Here is a 27,869-nt window from a genome sequence, read left to right as displayed (position 1 = left end):
CAGAACCCAACAATAACAAGGAAAATTAAAGGACATTGCTTTCTCTAAAATGGGCAGAAGCCTCTTTATTTTATTTGAAACCACCTGTTAGAGTTTTGAGATCTGAGTTCAGCTCCACAGTTATGGAGTTTTTAACATGTGGTCCTGAATAAAATTATGTGTTCCCTGTGTTTTCAGCAAATAATAATAGCTAACATTTATTGACACTGATGGGAAACAAACAAACTTGGAAGGGAGGTGTTATTTAAATCTTTCTTTTCTAAGCAATTCATATGTCAGAGTTTACAACCTATTTCACAGATTCCTAATGAGTTTTCCATTATGCCTGTAAGAAAGCTTTCAATTGTAGTAACTTTATGTATTGTATTATAAGACTAGAACAGGGCTGGTGAACTGTTTCTATAAGAACAAGATAGTCAATATTTTAGACTTTACATGCCATATGGCTTCTGTTGCAGCTATTCAACTCTGCTTTGTAGTACAAGAGCACAGCTACAGACAATAAATAAACAAATGGGCATGGCTGTGTTTCAGCAAAACTTTATACAAAAACAGGCAATGGGTTGGATTTGGCCTGCAGGCTATAGTTTACTGACTCCTAGTCTAGAATACACTTTGTTTCTGTTTTTAATATCGGAACACTTTTGGGACTCTCCAAAGAATGGACAATGTCTATTTTGTAATTTATTTATTTATTTATTTTAGACAGAGTTTCGCTGTGTTACCCAGGCTGGAGCACAATGCTGTGATCTCGGCTCACTGCAACCTCTGCCTCCAGGGTTCAAGCGATTCTCCTGCCTCAGCCTCCTGAGTAGCTGGGATTACAGGCACCCACCACCACGTCCAGCTAATTTTTGTATTTTAAGTAGAAATGGGGTTTCATCATGTTGGCCAGGCTGGTCTGGAACTCCTGACCTCGTGATCCGCCTGCCTCAGCCTCCCAAAGTACATTTATAACTGTAACATCTGCATAATCTGTGAGTCTACTTTGCTTTGCTTTTTGTCTGTCGTATCTCCTGGCCACTTTTCATATCCAGTAATATTTTATTGAATGTCAGACATTGCATAAAATAAACATATGGTCTTCAAATCATACTGGCTAATGTATCCCAGAAAATATCCTTCCTTTCCTTAGCTATTCAAATACAATGAGGAGTTGATACTTTAATTCAGTCAGAAATTGATCTGGGTCAGGGCTATTTTGCACTTTTAATAAGACTACATCTGCTTAGGCTACCTTTCTCCATGATGTTTCTAGAGCCTACATGTGCCCATCCTGTCAGCTCTGAGAGACCGAGGGAGATTCAGCTCAGCCTTCAGTAATTGCTACTTCCACGTTCTAACTTTCTGCCCAAGCAACTTCAAATCTGTCAACTGTCTTGAGGGTGAGGCCAACTGGGTGCTTAACTCTGGACTCTTCCCTTAGTTCCCAAAGCTCTTAAAGGAAAGGGAAAATTGCAGTTCTGCATTTAATAATTTTTCATCCTATCTCCTCAGCTTTTTACACAGCTCAAAAGCTCAGCGAATGTCTCTTGAGGGGGGAAAAAAAAAAAAATCTGAGCAGGATTTTTAGGGCCCCTGAAATTTTCACTGTATTTTTCCATCTCTGGCCAACCAAATTACATTAATTTCTCTTTCTACCCTAGAGGTAATCTGCCTGACCCATGCTTGACCCTCAGTTCTTACCCAGAATTAACAAACTTTCACAAGAGAGAAAAAAAATGAATGACATATTTGGCTTACCTCAGAAAAGATCTCTACTTTCTGGCAATTTAGTTCGTCTCATTCTCACTACTTACAGAGCTCTCTCATGTCCTTGAAAGTGTCATTTTTGTAATTTATGTGAGTTTTTCTAGTTGCAATGGCAAAAAACACTAGTCTTACATAAGTGAGACATTATCCCAAACCAGTAGATTTAAATTGTATTATAAAAAAGAAAAATAATCTTTAGTCACATATGATTGTGTTCCCTTTGAAATTTTAAGGAAGCCTATGAGATATATATATATCTCTCATGTACATATACATAAATATACAAACATATACATATACAAACTCTCCTTGGCTTTTGTTGATATAATCAGTAATAAGTTATAAGGTTAAAAATAGAAAAAATAGTATATTAGAGATATTTCATATATATACATATATGTATATTTCATATGTACATTTCATATATGTATATATGAGAAATATATCTAATAGATATACTATTTTTTAGTATATCTAGATATACTATAGTATAGATATACATACATATAGATATACATACATATATGTATATATATGAAATATCTCTAATAGATATACTATTTTTTCTATTTTTAACCTTATAACTTATTACTGATTATATCAACAAAAGCCAAGGAGAGTGTTAAGCTTCTCCCAAAGTATGCTTTTAGTGTGACTTGGAGGATAAATGTTAGAGTCAGTTTTAGGCATTGAAACTTTTTGAAGTGTCTACGGCCATACGAACACTGAGTAGGCCCGATCTCGTCTGAAACTTTTTTAAGTGAAACTTATTTATAGGCTGGAATATAATTGTATAGTATATTATATATATATATATAGTATATATAATTGTATAGTGTAATGGTAATCGAATATAATTATATAGAGAAGTATATTCAGACTAATACCAATGGGAAAAAAATTACAAAAGAAACTATACTGTGTTATTCAATCATTTGTCCATTCATCTACCCATTAATTCATTATACAAATAATCATTGACCTTTAACTATGTGCCAAGTAGAGCTAAAGGACCTGGGGAAGCAACTTGAATGTAATACACAATAAATTCAATATAAATATAAATAGACAGGAGATGAGATTAAAAATAACTTCAAATTTTTATATGTTAAAGGAAATTAGCAGGGTGCCAACATACAGAATAATGTTTGGAAATGATTTCAGATAAAAAACAAACAAACAAACAAACAAACAGTAAGGTCTCTCTATTTCTTCTTAGAAATAACATTTAATACTGTGACCTGAAAGATGAGATGAATGCATGAGATGAACGTGTAAAGGGTGGAGAGAATGACTATGTCAGGAAATGACAGCACATTCCATGTAGTGAAAATGACATTTGGAAATACCTTGAGGTCTTTAAGAAAGCAAAAAGATCTACTGGCCAGAGATAGTAAGCAGAAAGAGAGTATCATGAGATGAGGCTGGAGAGCTGTGCCTTAAGGCCTTTGCTAGGAGTTTGGATTTAATAATAAGTGCAATGGCAATGCATTGAGAAGAGGGATGGTTTGATTAAATCTAATTAAAGAGGGTCATATGAGGTTTCTATGGGGGATAGACCATAGGGTGGCAGGACTGGAAGCTTTGAAACCTGCTGCAGTAATCCAGACGAGAGATGATGGTGTCCTTTATTAAGGTTAGTAATCACATTTGGCTGGTTATAATGTCATTTTTCTGAGGCAGGGAAGGCAGGACCACGAGGAATAATTTGGGACAGATGAGGTTGCGGGTTGTCAAAGGTTGTTTCTATTAAATCTGGAGAATGTAATTGGGTATGGGAGTCGGAAACTCAGATTCTAATTTCTGGACAGGAAATAATTTTGGAAGTCATCAACACAAAGAACAGGAGATTAGGAAGTAAAAAAGGTTGTGTATTCATCCCTTTCTAAATTTTGATAATGAATGAGAGCAGAAGAATAGGGTAGTAGTTAGGAGGATATGTAAGGCCAAAAAAGGGTTTCGTATTATTTTGTTTTGTTTTAAATGAGAAATATTATAACATTTTTATATGTTAAAAGAAATTATCCAGTAAAAATTTAGAAGAGAAACATGAACAATTCAAGAATACCCAACAAGGCAAAAAGAAATGTTAGCCATAGCAAATGTCAAAAAATTGACTTTGGTAGGAGAAAAGATACTTTCTCCATTATAACCAGAGGAAAGCAGATGGGAAAGATGAATACAGTGAAAAGAGCTTAGTGGGTTTTGTGTGGGAGAGATTATGGGGTTTTCATCTGATGGATTCTTTTTTCTCCATTTAGTATGAGGCAGGATCATTAGCTAAGAGTGAGGATTTAGGAGGAAACGTGTGTCTTTTCAAGAGAGATGAAAAGGTATAAAACAGTAATTTCCAGAAGGTTGAAAATAAGCCCATTAGAGAAATATAATAGGATTAGCAGGCTGCATTGCATACAACCTGAAGTCTGAAATACAGAATTTAGAGTATAGCTGTCAGTTTGGTTATGATTTTTCTGCAACAAAGTTGAGCTACTTGAATGCAGGTGCAGGGAAGGCATTTGTTAAAGGCTTGCTATTCAGAAGGTTTTCTGAGGACCAGAGGTATCAGCAGCACCTGAGAGCTTGTTAGAAATGTAGCATCTCAGACTCTTCCCCAGACCTACTTTATCAGAATCAGCAACTTTGAAAAGTGCTCTTTGTAATTCACTGCACATTAAAGTTTGAGAAGCACTGTGGTAGGTTTTATCCAGCGTTAATATTTTGATGAATGAATCCACTGGCACTAGAGAGAGGCAAAGAAGTAAAATGACAATTAGTTAGCATTATACCATCACAAAACATATCATATTAGATGATACCTGATTTTCCTTTTCTGGGCATATGGGAGGATTGTACTTCCTCACCCCCTTGATGTTAGTTACCTGTGTGGCTAGTTCTGGTCAATTGGTTGTGCATGGAGGTGACTATTGCCGTGTCAGGCCTGAGAGTGTCATTCATTGCCATTGCAAGGTCTTTTATCCTCCATCATCTCAAGCCCTTGAAGGACTATAATAAACAGAGCCTCCCTGATGATGTGGGTTGCATATGCAGTGTGATAAATATTCCTTTGTTGCTTTCAGGTACTGAGATTTTGAAGTAGTTAGCACAGCATAATCTATCCTGTTCTGACTGATATACAATCCCTAGAACCAGAAAAGTCAAGTAATGGAAATAGAATTGAGAAACCCATAGAGAAACATCATGTTACTTAGTGCTCTGCTTCAGATTGGGGGAGGTTCCTAAAAGCTTGGGCGCCAGTTTGTGGCCACTATACTGTTTTAAGCTCATAGAGCATGCTCTAGTTCCATCTGCTGGCTCAAAATATTTATGAGAACATCTAGATTTGTTTGATGTTTAGACAAGAAGTCTCACCTACATATGTCCTTTGCTCAGGATTGCAGTTTTGTCAAATTCTAGCCAAAAACTCTGAAATTAAAGCTATCCATTATTTATATTGGGTAGGCAAATTTACTATGCTCTCATTCTTTTGGAAGCTTCAGGTTTTACAGGAAAATATGCACAGTAAATACCAGACTCAGTTTTCTCCATGGCTCAGTTTATTCCCATAACAATAATATACAGTTCTCAAATCCATGCCGTCCAATCTCTTACTTCAGAGATTCCTCAGACAAGAAACTGGGATATGCAAAGCACTTTTGGCCAAATGCTGTTCAACCCACAATTCTGAGTTCTGTGTGATACATATATGATTTATGCAGTGAAATTCTGGACCAAATCTGCCCTATCATATTGTCTCCAGACAATGATTTTATTTTCAGACTTGATCTTTTCACTTTAGGGCAACCCTGAGATGAACACAAACTCTTCATATCAAACATAGGGAAAATTAAGAAATATTCATTTACCAGAACTAAGGGTATATCTTCTTTTTCATATAGAATAATCTCTATATTTCATGGAGACTTCAGGTAGATTTGTAAATAATCAAATACCATTGTCCAATGAGTGACTTTGGTCTTAGGATATGACAGATTATGAACAAAATTAAAAAATTTATAGTTAGATTGTTGCTTTATGAGAAAGCTCTATGTATAATTATATTTTAATTGGAGCCACTTAGAACTGCGAAAGCCTTTAATACACCTTACAGATGGACTGGAGGAGTTGATGCTGAAAATAATATATAAATATATGATGTTTAAAATGTGTCATTTGCACAGAGCAACTATGATAAACCTTTTTTTAAGATTCACACAATAGCGGCAACTGTGGCTGGCAGTGGGAGGCTTGAAAAGAAAAGAATAAGGTTATTTCAGAAACACACCTACTCTTTAAACCGTGACCCTCTCCACATCTCTCTATATAAAGAACAAGGAGGCTTAATCTAGAACTCTGAAGAGCAACTATTTTTAGATTCATTTTTCCCCCTTTCACCGTTGATCTTCTCAATAGTAGTAAATATGAATGACACAGAAACTTTTAAGACTTGTTCTTTGGAGCAGTGATGCTCACAGTGTTGCAATGTGAGCAAGCATAATTGCTGATAATTATAATTTTAAAAGGAAATATGCAAATTAAAAAAAAACTTTCTTAATTATTTCCATGATTAAATTGCAATAATCAAAACATGCTACCCAAAGGACATGGAGTCTTTAAGGTATCCTTAGGTTTTTATTCAACCTCTACTTGAGTAAATCTACCTACAAAATCTTCTATAGGTATTGGTAAATGGCTTTAGAAATGCTTACACATTATATTCCAAAATAACAACTACTACTCAAATAATTTTCAATACCTCAAGAATCCAGTGAGTTGCTTCATGTCTTTTGTTTCTTCATAGGAAAAATATTGAATTTCTCCTTAACATAAACGTGGTTGATAATGATTTTTAAATATTCTGAACATATTAAACATATTAATACACTTAAATATTGTCAAAATAAGTATTTTGATAATTTCTAATGAAAGCACCATATAAAACCTGAGTGAAGCTTATAGTATTAGCTAAGCACATGGACTACGGATCAGACTGCCTGGGCTCAGATCTCCATAGTCACTACTTAGGAGCTATGCAATCCTGGAGAATGCAGTTAACCTTACTAAGTCTCCACTCCTTCTTCTGTAAATGTGAATCATTATGGCACCTCCAAGGATTGTTTTAAAGCTCAAGTGAGGTACCCCTTTAAAACATGTATTCTCATGCTTGCCATATAGTCAGAATGATATATTATTGTTGTTATCATTTTCTAAAGGTAGCAAGTATATAACTTAGATTTCTAAAATTTCTGAATTCATTTGCCTACTTATATTAATTGGATATAGTTTACAAGACAATTCTGTCAGGAAATGTAAAAGTTCTCCAATTATTATGTATTTCTTTGTTTTGAATAATTATGGACTCTTGCTTTTACCTTGCCAACATTTGTGGATTATAGTTGCTGAAAGTAAAAAAATCCTCCTGTAGTTTTAGTTCAATTCAGCAAGCCCTTTGAACAGGTACTTTTGTGTGTCACATAGTGTTTTAGAGATTATAGGGGAAACAAAGATGAAGAAGAAACTACAGGCTCTTTAAGAGTTTATGTTCTAGTGGAATGGATAACAGGACAAACACTATAGTGATATGAGATATGCAAGATTACTTCTGTGAGCCTGAAAATAGAGATCATATCATGACTGCAGTTATCCGAAAAGAATTCATGAAGGAGAAAAGAGAGAGAACAATTTAAGGAGCGGATTTTGGGAGAGCATTTAAAGTAATAGAATAGCATGAGTCGGGGAGCAAAGACAGAATCCATGATTATTGCAGGGTGAAATGGTGAGAAGTTTAAACAGATTGTTACTAGGGTACCTGTAGTAGTCATAATAAAGCAGTGGGGTGAACCAAGCTGACCATTATAGATCATAATGACTTCTGCATAAACTATAGGAAGTATATATTTTCAAATATTGACTTATAGCTTCTCTCAAAAAAAGACCTAGGAATCCTGTGGTATTGGAAATTAACACAGGAGGATATCAAAGCCAGAACCATAGGAAAAAGCTACTGGAATGTTAGATCATACACAAGCCCTGGGTGCTAGGAGCCGAGGTCCTAAAGCCTTCGTGAGGATGCTAACAACACTTCTCACACAAGCAGTGATGCCCTTCCAAGCCTCCAGCAATGACCAGGCACTGTATTGCTGCTCTAGCCTCATGAAGTAGAAAAACCTTATGCATTCTCAGGCCTGCAATATGTCTAAGAAATTTGTAATTCATACAGAGTTTCTTGGAGAAGAGGAAATAAATTGCCTTTCAGAAATGGAAACTCCTAGTCTGAACCAAGAACAGATGGAATTAACATGAAAATTTGCATAAATTGATTCAGGACCAATGAACTGCCTGAAGGTTCCACTCCCAGAGAAATGCACTCAAAAGCATCTCTAACAACTGTTTCACAAACCAGGCACTTGGGGCTCCCAAAAGATAAATATATCCCACTGAATATAAGTTTACAATAATTATAAATATCACAAAGCAAAACATTATGAGGAAGAATCAGCAAATGCAGGAATCAAGAGACTTAGCAAAACAAGAAATTTAAAAGAATAGAAAATATTTTAAAAACTATAATATATTGTTTAAAATCATTAAGATGTGAATGAACAGAAATCACAGTTAAGTAATTAAAGAATATGAAAAACTTTAAACAGAACTTCTATAAGTGAAATATTGTCATTGAAATTAATGAATAGAATAAATAGCCAATTAGATTCAGTTGAAGAAAGAATTAACCTTCTGGAAGTTAAGTACTGAAGACCTATACCAGGATCCATCTCGTGTCTACAGGAAAAGGAGGGAGAAGAGAAACACTGCATAAGCTAGTATTTAGAGAAACTGGATCTTGAATTTGGGAGAAGAAGAAACAGTCATTGAATGTCCACCTTTAACCTCTATTTTTACATTAACCCATCATAATAACAATGTGATTATTTTCTCCTTTTTACATATAAATCATCCTAGGAGAGAGTTAAATAATTTTTCCAGTGGTTCTTTGTAATACGTAGTAGAACCACAATTTAAATCTAGATTTTATTATTACAACTGCTGCATAAACATGACATGCTAGCAAGATTTCCAGAAAGCATACTTTGTAGGTAACGGGAAATTTTAATTTACAACTTAAAAAGTTGTTGGGCTCAAACCAAATTTTGTACCTCTGATATTGATTTTGAAGAGAACTAGGGAGAAGACAGTAGTTGAAAGGAAGTAGCAATAAGAGAAGTTGGTATTTAAATAAGATGTATGATATCAGGCCATTTTTTTTTTTTTGAGAGAGAGAAATATTGAAGAAGGGATTGGATGGGATTCAAAATCTTAGGAATAACCGTATAATTAAACCATAGAGACAACAACAAAGGAGGAGAAGTAGAATGCAAATAAAGGACAGTTTGAAACAGAGAAGAGGTAAGATGAGCAAACCCATTGATTCTCAACTTCATAATCCAGAAAGAAAAAATGGAAAACAATCTAGCAGATAAACTTGGACATGTCATTCTAGGAAATAGGTGGTGAAAGGGTAGACATAAGGAAAAAAAAAAAGAGAGAGAGAGAGAGCTCTTCACAGTACGTATGTGTTGTGGATAGAAGATCAAGAACTAGGAAATTGTCTTTCAACTAAATACATTCTGGACAGAAACGTATCTTATTCAAACATTCTTTATACCCTGTATAAAGGCAATGAATAGTCTCACCAGTGTGTGAAAATATTACAAGGTATTTGTCCCGAGTGCTTTTCACCGACAATGCCAGGAAGGATGCTAATCAGTGTCAATTGTTAGAGCTGGTGTTGTCATCTGGGCACCTGTTTGCTAAGAGCTGGACTGACAACAACTCATTCTACATAAGCCTTCTAAGCAGCTGTCAGATGGTAATGACGTTAATTTACTACTGACTTGGGCCAGATTTGATGCTGACCTAGACGTGACAGACTGGCTTTCATATTAGTTGAGCCATCCAGTACCTTCTGTAACTATTTTTAATGCAAACAGAAAGCATGTCTAAATGTTTTATTTCTCAAGATTCAATTCTATGTTGTGATGTTTTTGTTTGAGGAGAAGCATACATTAGATCTGTACAGGTTAAATCCCTCACAGGCACAGGTATGGGTTGCCAAAATAATAGAGAAAGGGCCGATTTGAGGCAGTCAGACATTAATTATTTACCGTGGCAACCATTGCTACATTCTATTCCTAATGGAGAACAATTTAATCTTCTGCAGCTTTGAGTATCACAGCTGTGATTTGCATTGCCAGCACAAAACTGAGGACTGAATTTTATGACTTTTTTTAGGTTAGACTCTATTAGCTTCATTTCTCTTCAAAACCTTCCTCATACTTCATGTATATCCTGAGACATGCCTGTACCTAATGTCATTGAGGAAGAGCAAAAGGACAAGTGCAGCTAGAGCACCAGACATTTTTCAGCTCAAAAGCAGCACTACCTCTTTAAGTTATGTAGTGTGTTTGTCTCATGCTATTTGTTACCAGTGTTTCCTATGGACTATGTCCATGAGTGAGTTACGTCTTTCAAGTGTGCCTAACTTAATCCTATGACCTAACAATGTAAGCATAGATGGATGTTGATTCATTAACCCATTCATTCCTTTGACTCATTCATTCAGTATATTGAATAAACTTCTAGATAATGGGAATAAAATAATAAACAAAACCTCCTCCTTCAGAAGGCTTACATTAATATCTTAATGGCACAGGAAGAAAAATGAATAAACCAAGACATAGATGGCACAATGGCAGGTAAGGTTGAGCACGATGAAGTCTGACGAGATGACTGAGAATGACAAGGATTCCATTTTAGGTAGGAAGTCAGGTAAGACCTTTCTGAGAAGGTGACAAAAAGTATATGAATGCTTGTGGAAAGACTATTCAAGGTCCCCACCACCCACACCCGCCCCGACCCCACTCCCGCCAAAAAAAAAAAAAAAAGAAAGAAAAAAGCAAGACAAGGGCCCTGAGATATGCATGTACCTAATGTTATTGAGGAAGAGCAAAAAGACAAGTGCCACTAAAACACAGCAAATGCCGGGGAAGGGGGAAGAAGTCCACAGGAACTAGAGCATGTAGGGCACACAGACCGTGGGAGAGCAATATGCTTTCCTGTATGCTCTAGCTTCTGCTAATTATCTTAGGCTTGTGTGGGTTTAATTGTGTTAAGAAAATTACTTTTAAAACATTTTTAATATATAGATCCATTTTTCAAATCTTAGAGGAGACATGGTAAACTGAGTCTCCAATGAACTCAATTACATGGATAATAAGCTGCAAAGTTGAAACACAAACCTAGGCACCCCTGGCTCTAAAGTCCATTCCATTGTATTGCACCACAAAGGTGTACTTAGGGCATAACAACTGAATTCACTGCAACAAAATTTTGCTGTGCTGTTTGCTAAGACTGTGAATAAGGCAGGGAGCCTACCCTCAAGTGTCAGAAAGACTATTGGGACAGAAAAATATTTAAGCAAATAATTACCATTCTCTGTGATAAAAGTCATGTCTGTTTAAGAGATAACAAGAGAAGGCTTTGATTAACTCTGTTTAGTTATTTAGAAGAACAAGAACTAAATATGAGTGGTTTTTAAACAAGAGACCATGGAAGAAAAGAGGGTAGGATATCTATTGCAAAAATCTGAAGTCATGAAACACATGACCTGAACAGAAAATTACAAATAATTACCAGTAGTTTAGAAGCAGGACTGGAGTTCAGCCTGGTGGTACAGCCTGGTACAAAGTAGAAACCAGCTGGCTTCTACTTTGAGGGTTCATGTCCTTCTTATTGGCCAGTGCTGTGTCTCTTTCATGAATAAATACGTGAATACCACTCCATTACCAAGCAATTAGCATTGACACTATAGAGATAGGCAAGAGCTGGATTACTGATGCCGTGTCAATCATTTGGGTTTTAGTCTATGGTTGATGGCAGCTACCAAAGAGAGATGAAAGGAAATGAAAGAAGAAAATAGGGAAAAGTAAAGTACCTAAATATGTTATGACTTTTAGCATAACACAATGGAAATAAAGTATGTCTCTGAAAATTTTATTTTACCAAAATTGTTTTAGACATCTTTACAGAAAAAGAAAAGGAAAATATCTGAGATTTCAACACTTTTTGAAATATAATACTTAGAAAATTTATACTTTTTTGATTAGTTCAGATTGATTGCCCTACTTTAAAAGATTTGTTGGTACAGTTCTTGATGGGAAATTGATAATTACAATTAATGTACTTTAACGTTTCTCTGGCCTGTTCATTATTATTTCATTTTTTAAGTTAATTTTATAACAAATTTAGCAAAGAAAAGGTACAGATTAAACTTTCAGTAAACAAGTAAAAGTATAATGGATTCTTGCTCTTTCTTTACCCTCTCTTACCTTACTATTCTTTTGCATTTTAAGATATTTTTCCTCCCTTGAACTATACAACAAGCAAATGTGAGAATTGGCAGCACATTTCTCTGGCCATCAAACTAGTTTAAGCTTTGCATTTTAATAGTTCATTCTGTTGCTGAAGACCCAGCAGAGAGTTTAATTGTTTTTGCTGTTTTTTGGTTTTTGGTTTTTGGTTTTTTTTAATAAAGCTAAAGCAATCTGGTTTTCTATCATGTCATAGTAAATCTCCAAAGTTTAAAGATATTTTAAGTAAAATTGTACTGCTAATAACTTTCTTTGCTGCTCTATAATCTGTTCATTTTAAGAGGCAAGGCAAAAGTTAATAAGCTCAGCTTGTAAGTAAAAATGGCTATTTTTGAAGTGTTTATAATCTCCCATCTCTGATCACACCTTACTAAACAGTCCCCCATGTTTACCACATGCTAAAGTATTTTTGATTTTTACTCCAATTAAGAACCTAAATTAATACACATTTTCCCGAATGTGTTGAATTGTGTGTTCTAACTAGAAATGGCAAGTTTGTCAAGCCTGACGAAAAGTATACACTCATTAATTCTTGCATGCTGGATGTTTATCCATCTGAGTATGGGATACACACAATTTACAGTTTTCAAATCCTCCCAAGCATTGCAAGGCTATTTTAAGTTGACCGAGCAATTTTAAATAAAGTTGTTTGTTGAAGTTATTCAGATAAATGGTAATGAAGATTCTGATGTTTGCTCTGTTCTTTTGACCATCACAGATTAAAGAGCACCTTGCTAAGGGACAGCGAATGCTGGCAGGTGATGGAATGTCCCAGGTGACCAAGACACTATTGGATTTAACTCAGAGAAAAAATTTCTATGCAGGCGATCTTCTGATGTCTGTGGAGATCCTGAGAAATGTGACAGACACATTTAAAAGGGCAAGTTACATCCCTGCATCTGATGGTGTCCAGGTAAGAGAGACAAGTTCATGAAGGAAAAGGCTAGTGGAGATGCAATCAGTGTTTGGTCCCATGAAGCCAGTGCAGCCATCTTGGAGGCAGGCTGAAGGGAGAGAATGCTCATCCAGGTTGTGCTTAGTGTGAGCTCTGGAAATGACCTCAATTCCCTCAGTCATTCTCCACCTCAGTGTCCTCGCCCATAAAATGCATATATTACACCTCAAGGAGATACTGAATGAGAACATGCGTGAAGTGCTTTGAGCCCCCAGATAAAAGGCACTGTAGAAAATTCAAGGTGGTATCATGGATCTTTTATTCCCACATTTAATATACCATCTTGCCATAGGAGACTATTAAAAGTGCATTAAGCATAATGAAAATACATTAACTATAACATGCAAAAAAGACAGTTGAAAGATTGTTTAGGATTTTGCTATTAGTGGGAGGAAAACATATTTAATTTTATCAAACTATTCCCTAAAAATATAAGGCAAATAGAAAATTGTTCTAGCTAAGAAAATAAGAAATTCGGTAACTTCTCATGCATATTTTTCTTGTCTTGGAAGACTTTTAGAACAATGTCATTTATTTCCACAATAAAGTTTAAGTACTCACCCAATGTCGGTATTGCCTTTGCCATTAAAGCAAAGCTTATTGAATGGCAAGCAAAGCATCTTTAATGCAACTACAGTTTGCATTTCAGATTAACTCTTTTTATGGTGTAGATTAAAAGGTCCTCCTACAAAGAATGTTGAGTTGATTTCTGCATTTTCAGCATAATGTTCTTACTGTATCTCTGCATAAAGTTCATTAAAATAAAGGTTTGGCAAAACTCCCAGATTAGGTATTGTGTTCCTTCAGCCTACTCTAAATTTGTAAGTTTATTTGTATTTCACTTGGAAAATACAGGATTTTTTTGTTTTGTTTTGTTTTGTTTTAATTAGCTACTGAGGGAAAGAGGAAAAGAAGGCTTTTGGAATTGTGGAATCATTCATAAATAATACTGACACCCTAATTTGTATAGGGGTACATATATTGCTAAAATCATATGCATATACTGCTGAAAGAAACTGCTATGAGAATTATTGGTGCTGAATTCTATATTATATCCCCATTGTCCGTATTTAAAATTGTAATTGTAAAAGTACATTTCCTGGAGTGGATGGGAAGATTATTATCATTTGAGCATTTCAAAGATGCTTTTTCTCTTATAAAGATGAAACAGGCTTTTTCCTAAGTTTTAAATGTTAATAAAATAACCAAGTACTTTTCCCTGTAGTTCTGAAATGCTTCTATTAATATGTACATTAAAAATAGCATTTAAAGTCTTTGACAGAAAATACAGGTTGTGATTTCAAAAAAATTCTCATAAACTCTGTTCACAGTTGAAACATTAGGCAAAGTACTCTATGAAAGAATCTCTAACTCTCAGAAGTGTAGGGCTTCAAAATTTTTATGTGTGGAAGTTCAAGAAATTAAGATGACCAGATTATATTTAGAACATATTTTGACTGAGCAGCTTATTTGTGTGCATAAATTCAATGAACAATTCTATTAACCAGTTGCTTAGTCATGGACGTTAGCTGGTTTGATTAAATAGAGCAATTTGGCTAGTTATCTTGTTTCATTTTAGTGTAGTCAGAAATAGGTTTCTCTCTTTCCATCCCACTTCATCAAAGGAAGTATACACAAAGTCCTAAGCCCATTGGTATCCTCGTCATCGCCTCACAAATGTCAGCTGCATTTTCCTATGTCGTTAACTTTACTGGTGTCTTTTGGAGGATCTGGAATGCCCTCCTCATCTTAAATTCCTTCCTCTTCCATATCTGCCTGTCATAATTCTAGCTCAACTCTGATAAGTCTTTCTGATTCCTCCCAACACATGAGGTCCTTTGGTTAAAATGACTCCTGTTTTTAATTATCATTATTATTTCTAAAAGGTAACTTATTTTTTGGCCTATGGGGAAAACTTGTTCATGAAAAATTTAATTCAGCAGGGTTTCTAAATACCACTAAGAAACTTTGTTCTTGTATTTGTTTTTATATTATCTATCTGTGTTTGATAATAGTAATTCAGGATGTGAGAGATTTATGTAAGTATTTTAACTAACAAATCCATAGAATTATATGTTTACCCTTAAAATTTCAAACTATATAAGTTATTATTGTTATCATCCCCTAAATGAATTCACAACAAATCTATTTTTTAACGTTAGTACAGTTATCTTCTTTCATTACTTTAACATGAAACTTGACAACTTCACAAATCAGAACAGTGTATTCACCTTAAGAAATTAATAAAATTGTGAAGTTAATCTTTTCCCAGATTATTCACCTTACTGAAGGACAGCATTACAATCACATGAGCCACTGCAGTTTAAGTTCTTGGAATTAATGTCCTCTTTTACTAAGAGCAATAATTTGCTGCCATTGACAATGGAGAAAAGAAGAAACAACATCTATAACCCCTACATTTTTCTTAAACCAAAAAAGTGTTTAGCTTTTCCTTATTCCATCATGATTATCCAGTGAAGATAATTAGAACTTATCAAAGTAAAAAAGTATCACTGCTGTTTATTTCACAGAAAAATGCATGGCTAAATCCCAAAAGTATCACGTTACTAAATCAACACCGAATTCCATGAAAATGGGCACAATTACTTCCATAAGAAACATGGGTTAACTACCAGCAAAGCTGTTTCCGTTCATTCATTACTCTGTCTGCATGTAGCCATTTAACTCTTTGGCAGCTGTTGCATATTATGATTAAGTCCATATCAAAGCATATATATGATACCCATTATTTATTGTTGATGCCAAAACTGAAATAGATCAGTAAAAGAGAAGAAACAAAGAAAGTAATTTATGACGTTATCAGTATTTTCAACTAGTCACTCACCAGATCTCTAAGAGGAGAAGTGAATGCAGCATATGCAGCTGTTCCCTAAAGAGGTGGCTGCAGAGGCTTTGCCTGGTCAGCCGCTGAGTCATAAGGTGAAGCTCCCTCTAAGATCTTATTCTTTCCTGAAAGTACCCATCTTTGGATATGAGTATAAAACTATATTTTATCCTGGTTTGGACAATATTAACTATAATATACACCATAATTTTATGCCCTGTAAGTAAGAAAAGCTGCTGTGTGTATACCTGTGACAATACTAATCTGACTTTCATTTTAAGTCCCATCCTGATTTATGAGATGTTAACATTGTAAAAACCTCATACAATGAAAATGTGCTTATATGTTTTGGAATGATAAGCCACAGTAATAATTTTATTTTAGAAAACTACTAGAACATATTTCAAAAACTTTTCCCTTCAAGCATATTCTTTTCCAAACCTTTGGACTGCCATAACTCCAAGACTATTCATTAAAGCTATGTGTTGTAGCTCTCCCTTTTCTAATCTGACATATGTTTCTTTAAGATCCAGCTTAAAGGTCGTTTTTGTTGTTGTTGTTCTCAAAAGTCTTCTCACCCAATCCCAGGCAGGTTAGATTTTTTCTACTTCTGTGGACTTTTGAAATCTTGTAAACATCCGTACTATAGCACTTTCATACACAACATCATAATTATTGTTGCTAGGTCTGCCTTCAGCAATATCTTTTAAGCTTGTTGAGAGATTATTTTATCCCTAGGGCTTACCCTGGTACTTGAAGCATGTAGACACTCAAATATTTGTTGATACAATAAATGAATAACTAAAGGTAATATAATAATGTTTGAGGAACTTACATTGGTTCACAAAATATTAGAAAAATGCTCTGAATATCTAATTCAGAGGAAAAAAAAGAAAAAGAAAACTTGTTTGTTTACTTTTTTTTGACCACTGAAATAATTCAACTCAGTCTTACTCTATCAATAGAGGATTGAGTTTGCACTGCTTGCTCCAGAAACTTTAAGACTTGATAAAATTTAATCAGACATATTTAAAATCAAATTTCATCCTGTCCAACTATCTTGGTATCTTCAGGCATGTTACTTAATCTTTGTCTACCTTATTTCTTAGTTTCTGTAAAAAAAGAAATAAAGAAGAGATAATAGTCAATTCATTATTTGTGATAGGTGTAGTCTATAACATTACAGCAAACTCTGAATTAACAAATACTGAACCATTGCTCCAAAGGGAAATACAAGATTAAGTTCCTTTGAGAATCTGGTCACAACATTTTCATCACCAATCAAAATGACTTTGTTTTATGTGTGTTTCACTTAAAATGCACCTTATTTAATGTATGTTTGTTGATGCACTAACATTGGACTCATAGCCGACAGCACTTTATCTCATGCCTAAAGAAGGTTTATCTAACATACTTATTTTCTATGTAAAGTATAGCATACCTTTGTTGTGCTTAAGATCACTAGATACTACTTCAGCACCATTCTGGGCTCATTTTAAGCAGTGAAATCAACAACATAAAAAAGCCCCAAAAGTATGAAACATGTGGCAGTAAAAAGATCTGAAATGGATACTTGGTTATAAGATAAGGGTTAAAACAAAAAGGCAGGGCATCATCATGTTAGACCTCAGCTAGAAACATGCACATTGGCCAACTCAAAATTTTTACCACTTTGTGCATGTCCACCATTGGCTATGATGGTGCTGTGCATTTTAGTTTCAATCTTACAAATAAATTTTAACACATAGGTGAATTCAGAAATATAAATATTTAATCAGAAGGTTAACTGTTATCTATTTTCCAGGGATAAGGTGAGGCTCAGAAATATATGAGTCCATACATAATATTTATTAATTACTTGGCACATAGTGGGTACTACATAATGTCATTATTGCTAGTATTTTAATTACCAGCACAGAAGAAAAACCTGGGTCTTGCCCTCAAGCTGCTTATAATAACTTGAGTTATATAGAAGTTATGTAGAAGAAAAAAATGACTTGAGTGAGGCTACACTGATATAAGTATAGCATGTTCCACTTCTATGAATTTTTGAAAGAGGTCTGAACAACAGCAGTAAGTAAAGAAGTCATGGGAAAAGGCCGGGTGCGGTGGCTCAAGCCTGTAATCCCAGCACTTTGGGAGGCCGAGACGGGCGAATCACGAGGTCAGGAGATCCAGACCATCCTGGCTAACATGGTGAAACCCCGTCTGTACTAAAAATACAAAAAAAATCTAGCCGGGCGAGGTGGCGGGCGCCTGTAGTCCCAGCTACTCGGGAGGCCGAGGCAGGAGAAAGCCGTGAACCCGGGAGGCGGAGCTTGCAGTGAGCTGAGATCCGGCCACTGCACTCCAGCCTGGGCGACAGAGCGAGACTCCGTCTCAAAAAAAAAAAAAAAAAAAAAAAAAAAAGGCCTTGGGAGAGTTAGGACTTAAGATAGAATTTGGAGAAGCAAGTTAGGTACAGAAACAATAATTAAACTATGCAGTCAAAAGCATAGAAGTAGTGTAAGAATGGCACGTCCATTAGAAAAACCTTCCTGCCTTTATGATCTGCGTTTTCCACCATGCATCCTACTTTGGAAAATATTTTGGAAAATAGGATGCATGGTGGAAAATGCAGATCATAAAGGCAGGAAAGTTGAGGCCACATAAAAGAGTTTGAACTTGGTTCACTATAAACAGATTTACTAAATATAAAGACAGTTTTTGGAAAGATGGTCTGAAAAGGTAAATAACATGGATTGGTGAGTAGAGAAAGAGTAGGGAAGGAGGGGGAATAAGCCCATGGAGTTGCTGTGGCAGTGACCTAGATATGAGAAAGGAAGAGAACATGTCTTAGTGACAGTGGCTCAGAAAAGAGGAAAGAAACATCTTCATGGAAGAAAAGAAAGGCCCTTGAAACAGTTTAGATTTGGGAGATGAAGAAAGAAAATATTGGAAAAAATACACACATAGAAATGTCCACAGACCCTCACAGTGTACTGTGTTCCTGAAACTTATCTGAATGCAAGGACCTGTTTCTACCCAGGCATGTTCCTACTTCTGTGGACCTAACAGAAGATCAGTGTTTTCCCAATGTTTTTTTTACTGTGACCTGCTGTAAAACACACAGTTACATTAACATACAGTTGAAAAGTAGAGTTTTCCAAAATAATATTTACCTCACTATGTGTAATAATACACTCTGGTATTCTCCATTATTTTCTATTTCATTAAGAAAAGTTAATCATGACCTTGAAACAGGTCATTACTCAACATTGGAATGCTACTTGTTTATCTGATACATCCCCTGGGTTTAAGAAATTTGTTTCTCAATAGCTGAGATTAAATAGGAAGCTCTAACCTTAGTTTTCTGATTTCTTTTTTAAGTTCAGACTATATTCTAAACAAATGATTCAGAGATAGGTGATCAAGGAATTAAACTGAAAGCAGAAGTAGTAATTTCAATAAAACCAAGCATCTTTATTGATTGATTGATTGATTGATTGATGGAGTTTTTCTCTGTCGCCAGGCTGGAGTACAGTGGCACGATCTCGGCTCACTGCAACCTCCAAGCGATTCTCCTGCCTCAGGCTTTTGAATAGCTGGGACTACAGGCGCACACTACCACGCCTGGCTAATTTTTGTATTTTCAGTAGAGACGGGGTTTCACCATGTTGGCCAGGATGGTCTCGATCTCTCGACCTCGTGATCCACCCACCTTGGCCTCCCAAAACGCTAGGATTATAGATGTGAGCCACTGTGCCTGGCCACATCTTTTATCTTAAAACACTTGATGAGCAAGCAGATATGTTGCACCGTGGATTACTCCCATGCTGATTATCAATAGATTAAGTCACTTGGTGAAGACCTTGGAGTATGATTTCTCCATTGGTTTTAATGCCAGACACCATTCGCTTTTTTATATTAAAGATTGGGTTGATAAATGTGGAAGCAGCTATTAATATAATAATATAATACCCTCATATAATGATAGACCTCATCTGTAGAGGTAGTATAATTTTGTTGACTAAATAAGATCTGGGGAGGCTTTTCTGGTTTCGAATTACAGTACAACTCTAGCCTTCAAGACACAACCTGATACCTTGAGATCCTCTGCTCGACAGGCATTATGTAACCAGAAAGGCTAATAATTTTCTCAAACATGAGTAAGGGAGATAGGGAATGGAAGCAAGGGAGTAGGGTGTGATGGCTAAGAGTACTTGCTCTGAGCTTCCGGATGTGGCTTTAACACTTGTTAGCTCTGTGATCTGAGACAAGTTATTCAACCACTCTATGCCTCCATTTTCTATTCAACAATATGGGATAATAGTACCCACCTTATAGGATTCATGTGAAGGTTAAACTTACTGTGTGAAATACTTACTCAGTACCTGACACCTGGTAGGTCTCAAGAAATGTGACTATTATTATCATCCAACAAGACAAAAATAGAGCAAAAATTTACAGTCCTTGGAGCACAGGTAGCTACTGCCAATGCAGATGTATATTTGGTATCTCTCCTGCCAAGAAAGAAAGGTTGAATGTTTCTCATGGAACCACCTAAGGGAGTGTGGGCACTGCTTTTTTTTTTTTTTCACTTATTATGGAAGAAAAGGGCAGGAAATGTATCAGGGAAAATGGAAACAAAAAGCAACACTCTTCTTTAAGGTCAACACTGAAGGGCCATTTTGTAGTTAGAGAGCAAGGGGGTGAGAAAAATTGCTTCAATCAATAGCCAGGATGCCTGGCTCAGTAGAAAATAAGCCAGGTACAAGACAGTAGCTCCCAGTCAACAATCACTCCAAGTCATCTAAATGGCTGCTGTTTTCAATGCTTAACAGCCTGAGAAGATTTACTATCATTTCTCTGTGGTAGAGAGAGCCTAACGTAACTAGCATCACTTTCTAGATAGTATTTAAACCCCACCCTTATTGTAAATATGAAAATAAGAAATTTAATGGGAAATAACTTTCTTAAGTGGGTGAAATATGAAGCAACAGATCTTGCTTCACAACCCAACATGGTTATATCCTACCATGAACGAATCTAGAAGATAGCTGGTGACTGAGAGAAACTAACAAGCTCCATAGAAGAGCCCGGAGTATGCACCACAGCCATGTGGGAAGAGGAAGAGAGGTAAAGTAGTTTGAAGAATGTATAAAGTGCAGTGTATCAATTGGTAAATGCCATGTGGAGTAAATACATTAGTTTGATCAAGTTCTTTAAAAATACAATAAAACATGAGACTGCTAGTTTTACCCTTTCCAAAGCTCCTATTATTTTCTTCAGAGTCAAGAAAATATTGAGATTTGCATTAGCAAAAGTTACAAATGGTTTTATATTGTGATTCCATTTATTATCAAATATTTTTCTGTTTTAAAAAGTTTTTATTGAAGAGTGTTTTGGTGTATTAGGGCTACTATAACAAATACCACAAACTGAGTGACTTAAACAACAACATTTATTTTCTCTCAGTTCTGGAGGCTAGATCTCCAAGATCAAGGTCTCGGCAGGTTGAGTTTCTCAGGAGGCCTCTCTCTTTGGCTTGTAGATGGCTGCCTTCTCTCTCTGTCTTTTTCACATGGTCTTTTTCTCTACACACTTGCATCCCTGGTGTCTCTCTGTGTGTTCTAATCTCCTCTTCTTAAAGGGCACCAGTCAGATTAGATTAGGGCCCACACTGATTCACTCTTTCTAACTTAATTTCCTTTTTAACAACCCTATGTCCAAAGACAATCACATCTGAGCTACTGGGTACTAGGACTTTAACATAAAGATTTTGGAGTGGGTTGCGGGGTGCTGAGATACAGTGAGCCTATAACAAGGAATCTTGAAGGACTATGAGAATTTTCTTTTATTGAAGGGGTCTGTATCAGTCATCTTTCTTCAGGACTGGACCTGCTGTGACTACTGCCTGTAGTCTTGTAAGGGTCTAAACTTGAGATGTGTGCAGGCATCTCTCACATGGTGGCCCTTAGGTATATCAGCCAGGTCTACCAAACTTGAGGAATCACTCCTTACCTTCTTCCTCACTTAAGAAGCATCTCCTGTCTGAATATGATGATGATTTTGTCACACTAAATTATGATGTTTTTATAACATTGGCTGTTCTCTCAGGCTATGTCTGGGGAAAAATCATATATAATGGTATTAGTATCACTAACTATTTTTACCTTTCATTTTTAAAAGAGGACTGTAGGCAATACTGAGCTCATGCCTCAAAGCACTAAAGATTGGATGGCTTATTCTTTCCACTTAGCCTCATCCCATCTAGTATACCTCACAGCAGAATTACTCTGTTACCTCTTGTTGGAATCCTTGATCCTAAAGATAACTCAGAGATACTGAGAGCATGGTATAAAAAATTCCCCATCTGAGCCATTCTGGGACTCCACAGGTGAAACTCTCTTACATCATGGCAAGGTAATGAGATTAGTGTGAAAGACAGTGATTCCTGGAACATTGTTCTTGTGAAGTTTTCAAATGAGTCAGTGCTAAAAGAAGTGTGTGTGTGTGTGTATATATATATATATATAAAGGGTGTTCTTAAAGACTTCTTTCCCCTAACCTAGTGACTATTAGGAGATATTAATTTCAATTATCTGTTCTCACATTCCTTTTGGTCTGGCAGGTTGCAGTGGGAGAGCAGGGTCAGTCCAGCCCTGCCATCAGAAGCCCTCTGAACACCACTGTCAGGTCAGGCCATCTGGTCTGCTGCAGATCCCACTGCTGACCTTGATATCCTTGTCCTTCCGATGTCCTCCTATCTTTTGTCTCCCAGTTTTCCAGTGGCTCAGATTTTTGACTCTAGATTATATTCTTCTTATGCCTTGGTTTCTGAAACCTGCTAGATGACATCCTATATTATAATATTGTGCCCTTCTGAATCCTTGTTAGTTTTCAGTTACTAATGCTCAGTTGATGTGCTGCTTTGATAGACATTCTGGATAAAAGGTCTAAACCATGGTATTGGGCCTCTTGGTCTTGCTTGATTAGGAGTTATTTTGCCTATTCACCTATTACCAAAAAAGTACCTAGAGCACTCTTTAGAGATTACTTAGTATTTTTTTGAAAAGAGTAAACTCAAGATGATTTCCATAATAATGTTGTTCTTACTTAATTTCATTTCAGTATACTTTCTTGAATAGAATAGGATGCTATGAGGTAAAGTCGCAGCCATAACACAGGGAACCTGTGATCCCTTCTTTAATCTATAATATGGATGTATTCATGGTTTTATGTATCACACATGCAAATGTTATCAGCCAAGTGCATTAGGGCAAAACAAAAAATGAGATCTACTATTAGGTTGATGCTAAAGTAATTGCAGTTTTTAATGGAAAACAAAAAACCCGCATTTACTTTTGCACCAACCTATACACTATATTTTGAACACTGGATTTTTACCTAGTTAAAGGAATGGTCTGTCTCCTCTGAATTAATCTCAGCAGTGGAGAGTCTTCTTTTTTTTTTTTTTTCCTTTTTCTTTTTTTTTCTTAAGATGGAGTCTCGCTCTGTCACCCAGGCTGGAGTGCAGTGGCGTGATCTTGGCTCACTGCAACCTCTGCTTCCCAGGTTCAAGCGATTCTCCTGCCTCAGCCTCCTGAGTAGCTAGGATTACAGGCGTGCACCACCATGCTTGGCTAATTTTATTTTATTTTTAGTAGAGACAGGGTTTCACCATGTTGGCCAGGCTGGTCTCGAACTCTTGACCTCAGGTGATCCACCCACCTAGACCTCCCAAAGAGCTGGGATTTAAAATTCATATTATTCTGTTACCTGTCTGTCCTGCTTTCTTTCTTACTTCCTCATCATTTTTTTATTTATTTCTCTTCTTATGAATTTACCTTCTATATTTTAACTATGACTTCATGCCACTCAGCTCTAGTCATGATAATATTAATTTTGTTTTCTTTTTTTTTTTTGTCTCAAAAGCCTCCAGTTTAATTGTTCACAAATTTTTTCCTCTTGAACTGTAGGCTTGTAGTTAAACCTGTCCACTGGGTCTCTTTTCTTAGCTATGTTTTAGATCCCTCATACTCAACTTGAACAAAACAAAGGTCACTTTCTCTTCTCAACACTGCTGCTGCTTATGTGGTAGCATGGCTAACTCATCACCCTCAGCTACCTGAGCTATGAACCAAAGCCTTACCTTTGAATCTGTGCTGCTTCTCCCGTGCAATCTGTCATCATGTCGTTTCTCTAAACCAAGCTGCTGTCATCTCTGGCCTCAATAATTACGACAAACTGCATTCTAATCTTCCTGTTTTTACTCTTACTCTCCTATACTTTATTTTCCACTCAGTGGCCAAAGCTAGACCTTGATTTTTAGTACAACTCATGTAACAGAACCACTGTGGGACCAAAGCCTACTTTACCTGACCCCTGTGTATGATTTTCATTCTCTATTAATATTTTCATCCCTTCACCTCACCCAGCCCCCTCTTCAACTCTAGTTATGTTATCTTTCTTTCTATTTCTCAAACTTGTTCAGACTGTCATTTACCCAGGGAATTTGAACATCCTCTTCCCTTTTTTTCTGGAACTGTCTTCCTCAGGTCTTCGTGTGGCTGTCTCTTTTTTATTATTCTGGTCTCAGTTCAAATGTAGCCTTCTTAGAAAGGTCTTTCCTTCTGACCATCTAATCTAAAGTAATCTCTCTCTCTCTTTCTCTCTCTCTCTCTCTCTTTCTCTCTCTCTCTCTCTCTCTGTCTCACACACACACACACACACACGCACACACACACACACACACACACACACACACACACACATACTCCTTGCTGACCTATTCAGTCTATTCCTATAACCTATTTTGTTTTTGTGTCACTGTCTCAGTCCATTTGTGATGCTATAACGAAATACTGAGACTGGGTAATTGATAACGAATAAAAATGTATTTCCCACAGTTCTGGAGGTTGGAAAGTCCAACATCAAGGTACGGGTGGCAGGTTCAGTTGTCTGGTGATAGCTGCTCTCTGCTTCCAAGCTGATGCCTTGTTGCTGCATCCTTTAGAGGTGAGGAACTCTGGGTCCTGATATAGTGGAAAACAGAAGGGTATGTTAGCCAAACACTGCAGTAAGCTTCTTTTATAAGGGCAGTAATTCTATTCACAAGAGAGGAGTCCTCATGGCATAATTACCTTTTAAAGGCCCCAACTCTTAATAACATCACATTGGCAACAGCTGAATTTTGGAGGCATCATATTCAAACTGTTGCAATCACTGTCTGAAATCATCCTTTTAAATGTATTTGCTTACTTTTTGTTCTCTTTACCCACTAGAGCATAAATTCAATGAGGGAAGTAACCCTCATATGTCTTGTTCACTATCATATTCACAGCACTTAGAACAGAACAGCCAAATATAGAGAAGGCATTCAATAACTACTACTTGAATAAGGAAATACATTTCTGTTTAAGTATTTAGTATACCTTTCCTTGCTTTTTCATTTGCACATCCACTGTTCTCCTTTAGGCCTTAATAATCACTATTTGGGGCTATTGATAATGCTTTCTAGTGATGTTCTTTTCTTCATTCTTTTTTCTTGCCAAAGCCCCCTGACTTTACTCTCTGGCTGATATGTTTATAACTTTCTTCATGCCATTCCTTTGCTGAACAAAGAAGAACTTGTACTACCAAGTGCATCTCGCCAGGATCAGGGTAAGGGTAGTGATGCATAGGGAGGGTTCCCTGTGTTTGGCATAGGATGAACTGGGTTTATGAAGTTCGTGGGTTTATGGAAGAGGAGTCCCATTCCTTGCTTGTTGCTACATGTGAGTTTAAGGACCAGGGTTGAATATCCACAGCCACTTCCTGTAGTCCTACAACTTCTCAAAAGTATATATTTGTGCTCAAGGATGATGTTGAGTCTTCAAATGCTGTTGAAAATAAGAAGAGGTCGATCCCATACTTGTTCAAGATAACTAGTTTTCTTATCTGTAAAAATAAGTGTCATCTCTCATTCCCTGGACCATAAGGAGAGCCCCGGTAGCATTAAAAGCATCACTGGAAGAGGAGAGTGTTGAATCGAAAAAGAGGCAGTAAATTAGGTATAAACTTTTTATTGTTTTCGATTAAAAAAAAAATCCATGAATGCTTAGCCCATTTCCTTACACACAGTGGACATGTAATGCATCAATTTTAAATAGTTGAGTACTTACATGCTGCTGTGCCTGATGTTGTGCACTGGGGGCACAAGAGTGAAAAAATAGAAATAACTCGATTATAAGCTAGTAGAGGGAAAAGCCCTAAACCAATCGTCATACAAATAAATCATAACTTCAAAATCCTATATACTTCCAGAAAAGGTCACACAGTACCAAGAGAAAAAGAAAATATCCAACTCTGTATAATTGGGGGAGGGGTGATGATCTCATAAGGCCTTTTTGAGGAAATTGCATGTAAATCTGGACATAAAGGATAAGAAAATGTTATCTGAGTAAAGAACAGAAAGAATAGCAGTCCAAGAAAGCAAACAGCATGTAAACAGGCCTACAGGCAGGGCAGAAAAATAGTGTGGGATGCATGAAGAAGTCTAAGGAACTTGGAGTACAAATAGAGCATGGGGCAGGAGGGCATGAGATAAATTTGGAGAGTCGGGAAGCGGCTGGATCACACATGGCCTTGCAGCCGTCAACTAGTTGATCTCTAGGTTGGGGATCAATGATCTATCCTATGTTATGCATCCTTATCCTAATGGCTTATCCCTGCTTCCTTGTTTGCTGTTAAGCCTTTCTAATAGTTCCCTCTATATTTCTAGTCAGAGTCACTGTAATTCTTTCAAAACTTCAGATCTACCTTACTAAATTCGACTCTTAGGGCTTGTCTTTGTCCCTTGGTGTCCAACCATTTTGCTACTGGTTAAGATGGAGGAGAGCACATTTCCTGTGGCTGAAATTGCTAGCCTAATCTAAAACTCTATTTCCATGGAAATAGGAATTCAGCGAAAGCAAAATGCTAAGACATATTTTAGTATATTTATAAAAAATTGTGTATAATCCATAAGAAATCTGCCAAGTGGAAGCCAATCAGAAGTAAAAACAGAATGTTTTACTGCTTTCCATAAAATAAAGTGTCCTTTTTGTCTTGTATAGCCAAATCTAGGGCCTCTACTTTGAATGTCACAGAAGGATTTATGCTTTTCTTTATAGCATACATTTATTGCCCTGATTTTTGTAATACTTCCTGCAAAGAAAGAATTATCATGCCTCTTTGACCTTTGTGTACCACAACCATTCACCATGGTGCCTCTCATATAGTAGGTATCTAATACTAACTACCCTGAAACCCCCTCCCCACAGAGCACATTTTTAGAAAGAAGAGACTTCTGCTGAACAAATTATGTTCCTGTTCCCCAGAGTTAGTGGTGAATCAATTCTGTTCTGTACATATTGCTGAGAGAGGAAGAGACATTAAAGAGGATAGAGGAGAATGCTACTGGTTGTGAAAGTCTATCTCAGAATTATAGGTGCATATTTGCCATAATGTGGCAATGAATACAAATCATGCAGCCAGTCATAAAAAATATATAACATAAAGGTAATAAAATCATAAAGTTACCATATATCGAGCACTTGCCATGCATCAGATACTGTGTTAAGAATTAACTCCAAGCTTCACAATAGCTCTGCTAGGTAGCTATTATTACTCCTGTATTACAGATTCAAGAAATAAAGCATAGGTGGGCAACATCTGCCCATAACAATACAGTTAATAATTGATGGGGAAAATGTTAAACGGGGTCTGCCTCATTCAAACTCCAAACAGCTCAGATTCTTCCAAGGACACTCAGTTTTTCAAATCAGTCTAGGTCATGGAGATCAGGGGTGACTGAAAAAAAAAAATCAAAAAACAAAAAAAGCAAAAAAGTGAGGCAAAACCTACTGTAAGATGTTGACCTTTTTATTTT

The 27,869-nt window shown here is 36.3% G+C and overlaps 1 protein-coding gene across 3 annotated transcripts in view; it reads left to right on the top strand.

Moving 5' to 3' along the window:
* The window catches only part of ADGRB3 (adhesion G protein-coupled receptor B3), a 738,657-nt gene that overhangs the window by 333,810 nt on the left and 376,978 nt on the right, over positions 1–27,869 (top strand). For all 3 annotated transcript variants that reach the window (XM_015136642.3, XM_015136644.3, XM_015136641.3), the window contains one exon: positions 12,895–13,089. In XM_015136642.3, coding sequence (XP_014992128.2) covers positions 12,895–13,089 — 195 coding nt within the window. The remainder of the gene's footprint in view (positions 1–12,894; positions 13,090–27,869) is intronic.

Source organism: Macaca mulatta, chromosome 4, assembly GCF_049350105.2.
Source record: "Macaca mulatta isolate MMU2019108-1 chromosome 4, T2T-MMU8v2.0, whole genome shotgun sequence".
NCBI classification, from domain to species: Eukaryota; Metazoa; Chordata; class Mammalia; order Primates; family Cercopithecidae; genus Macaca; species Macaca mulatta.
Note: the sequence above shows the minus strand (reverse complement) of the source record. Positions and strands in the feature narration are given on the sequence as shown.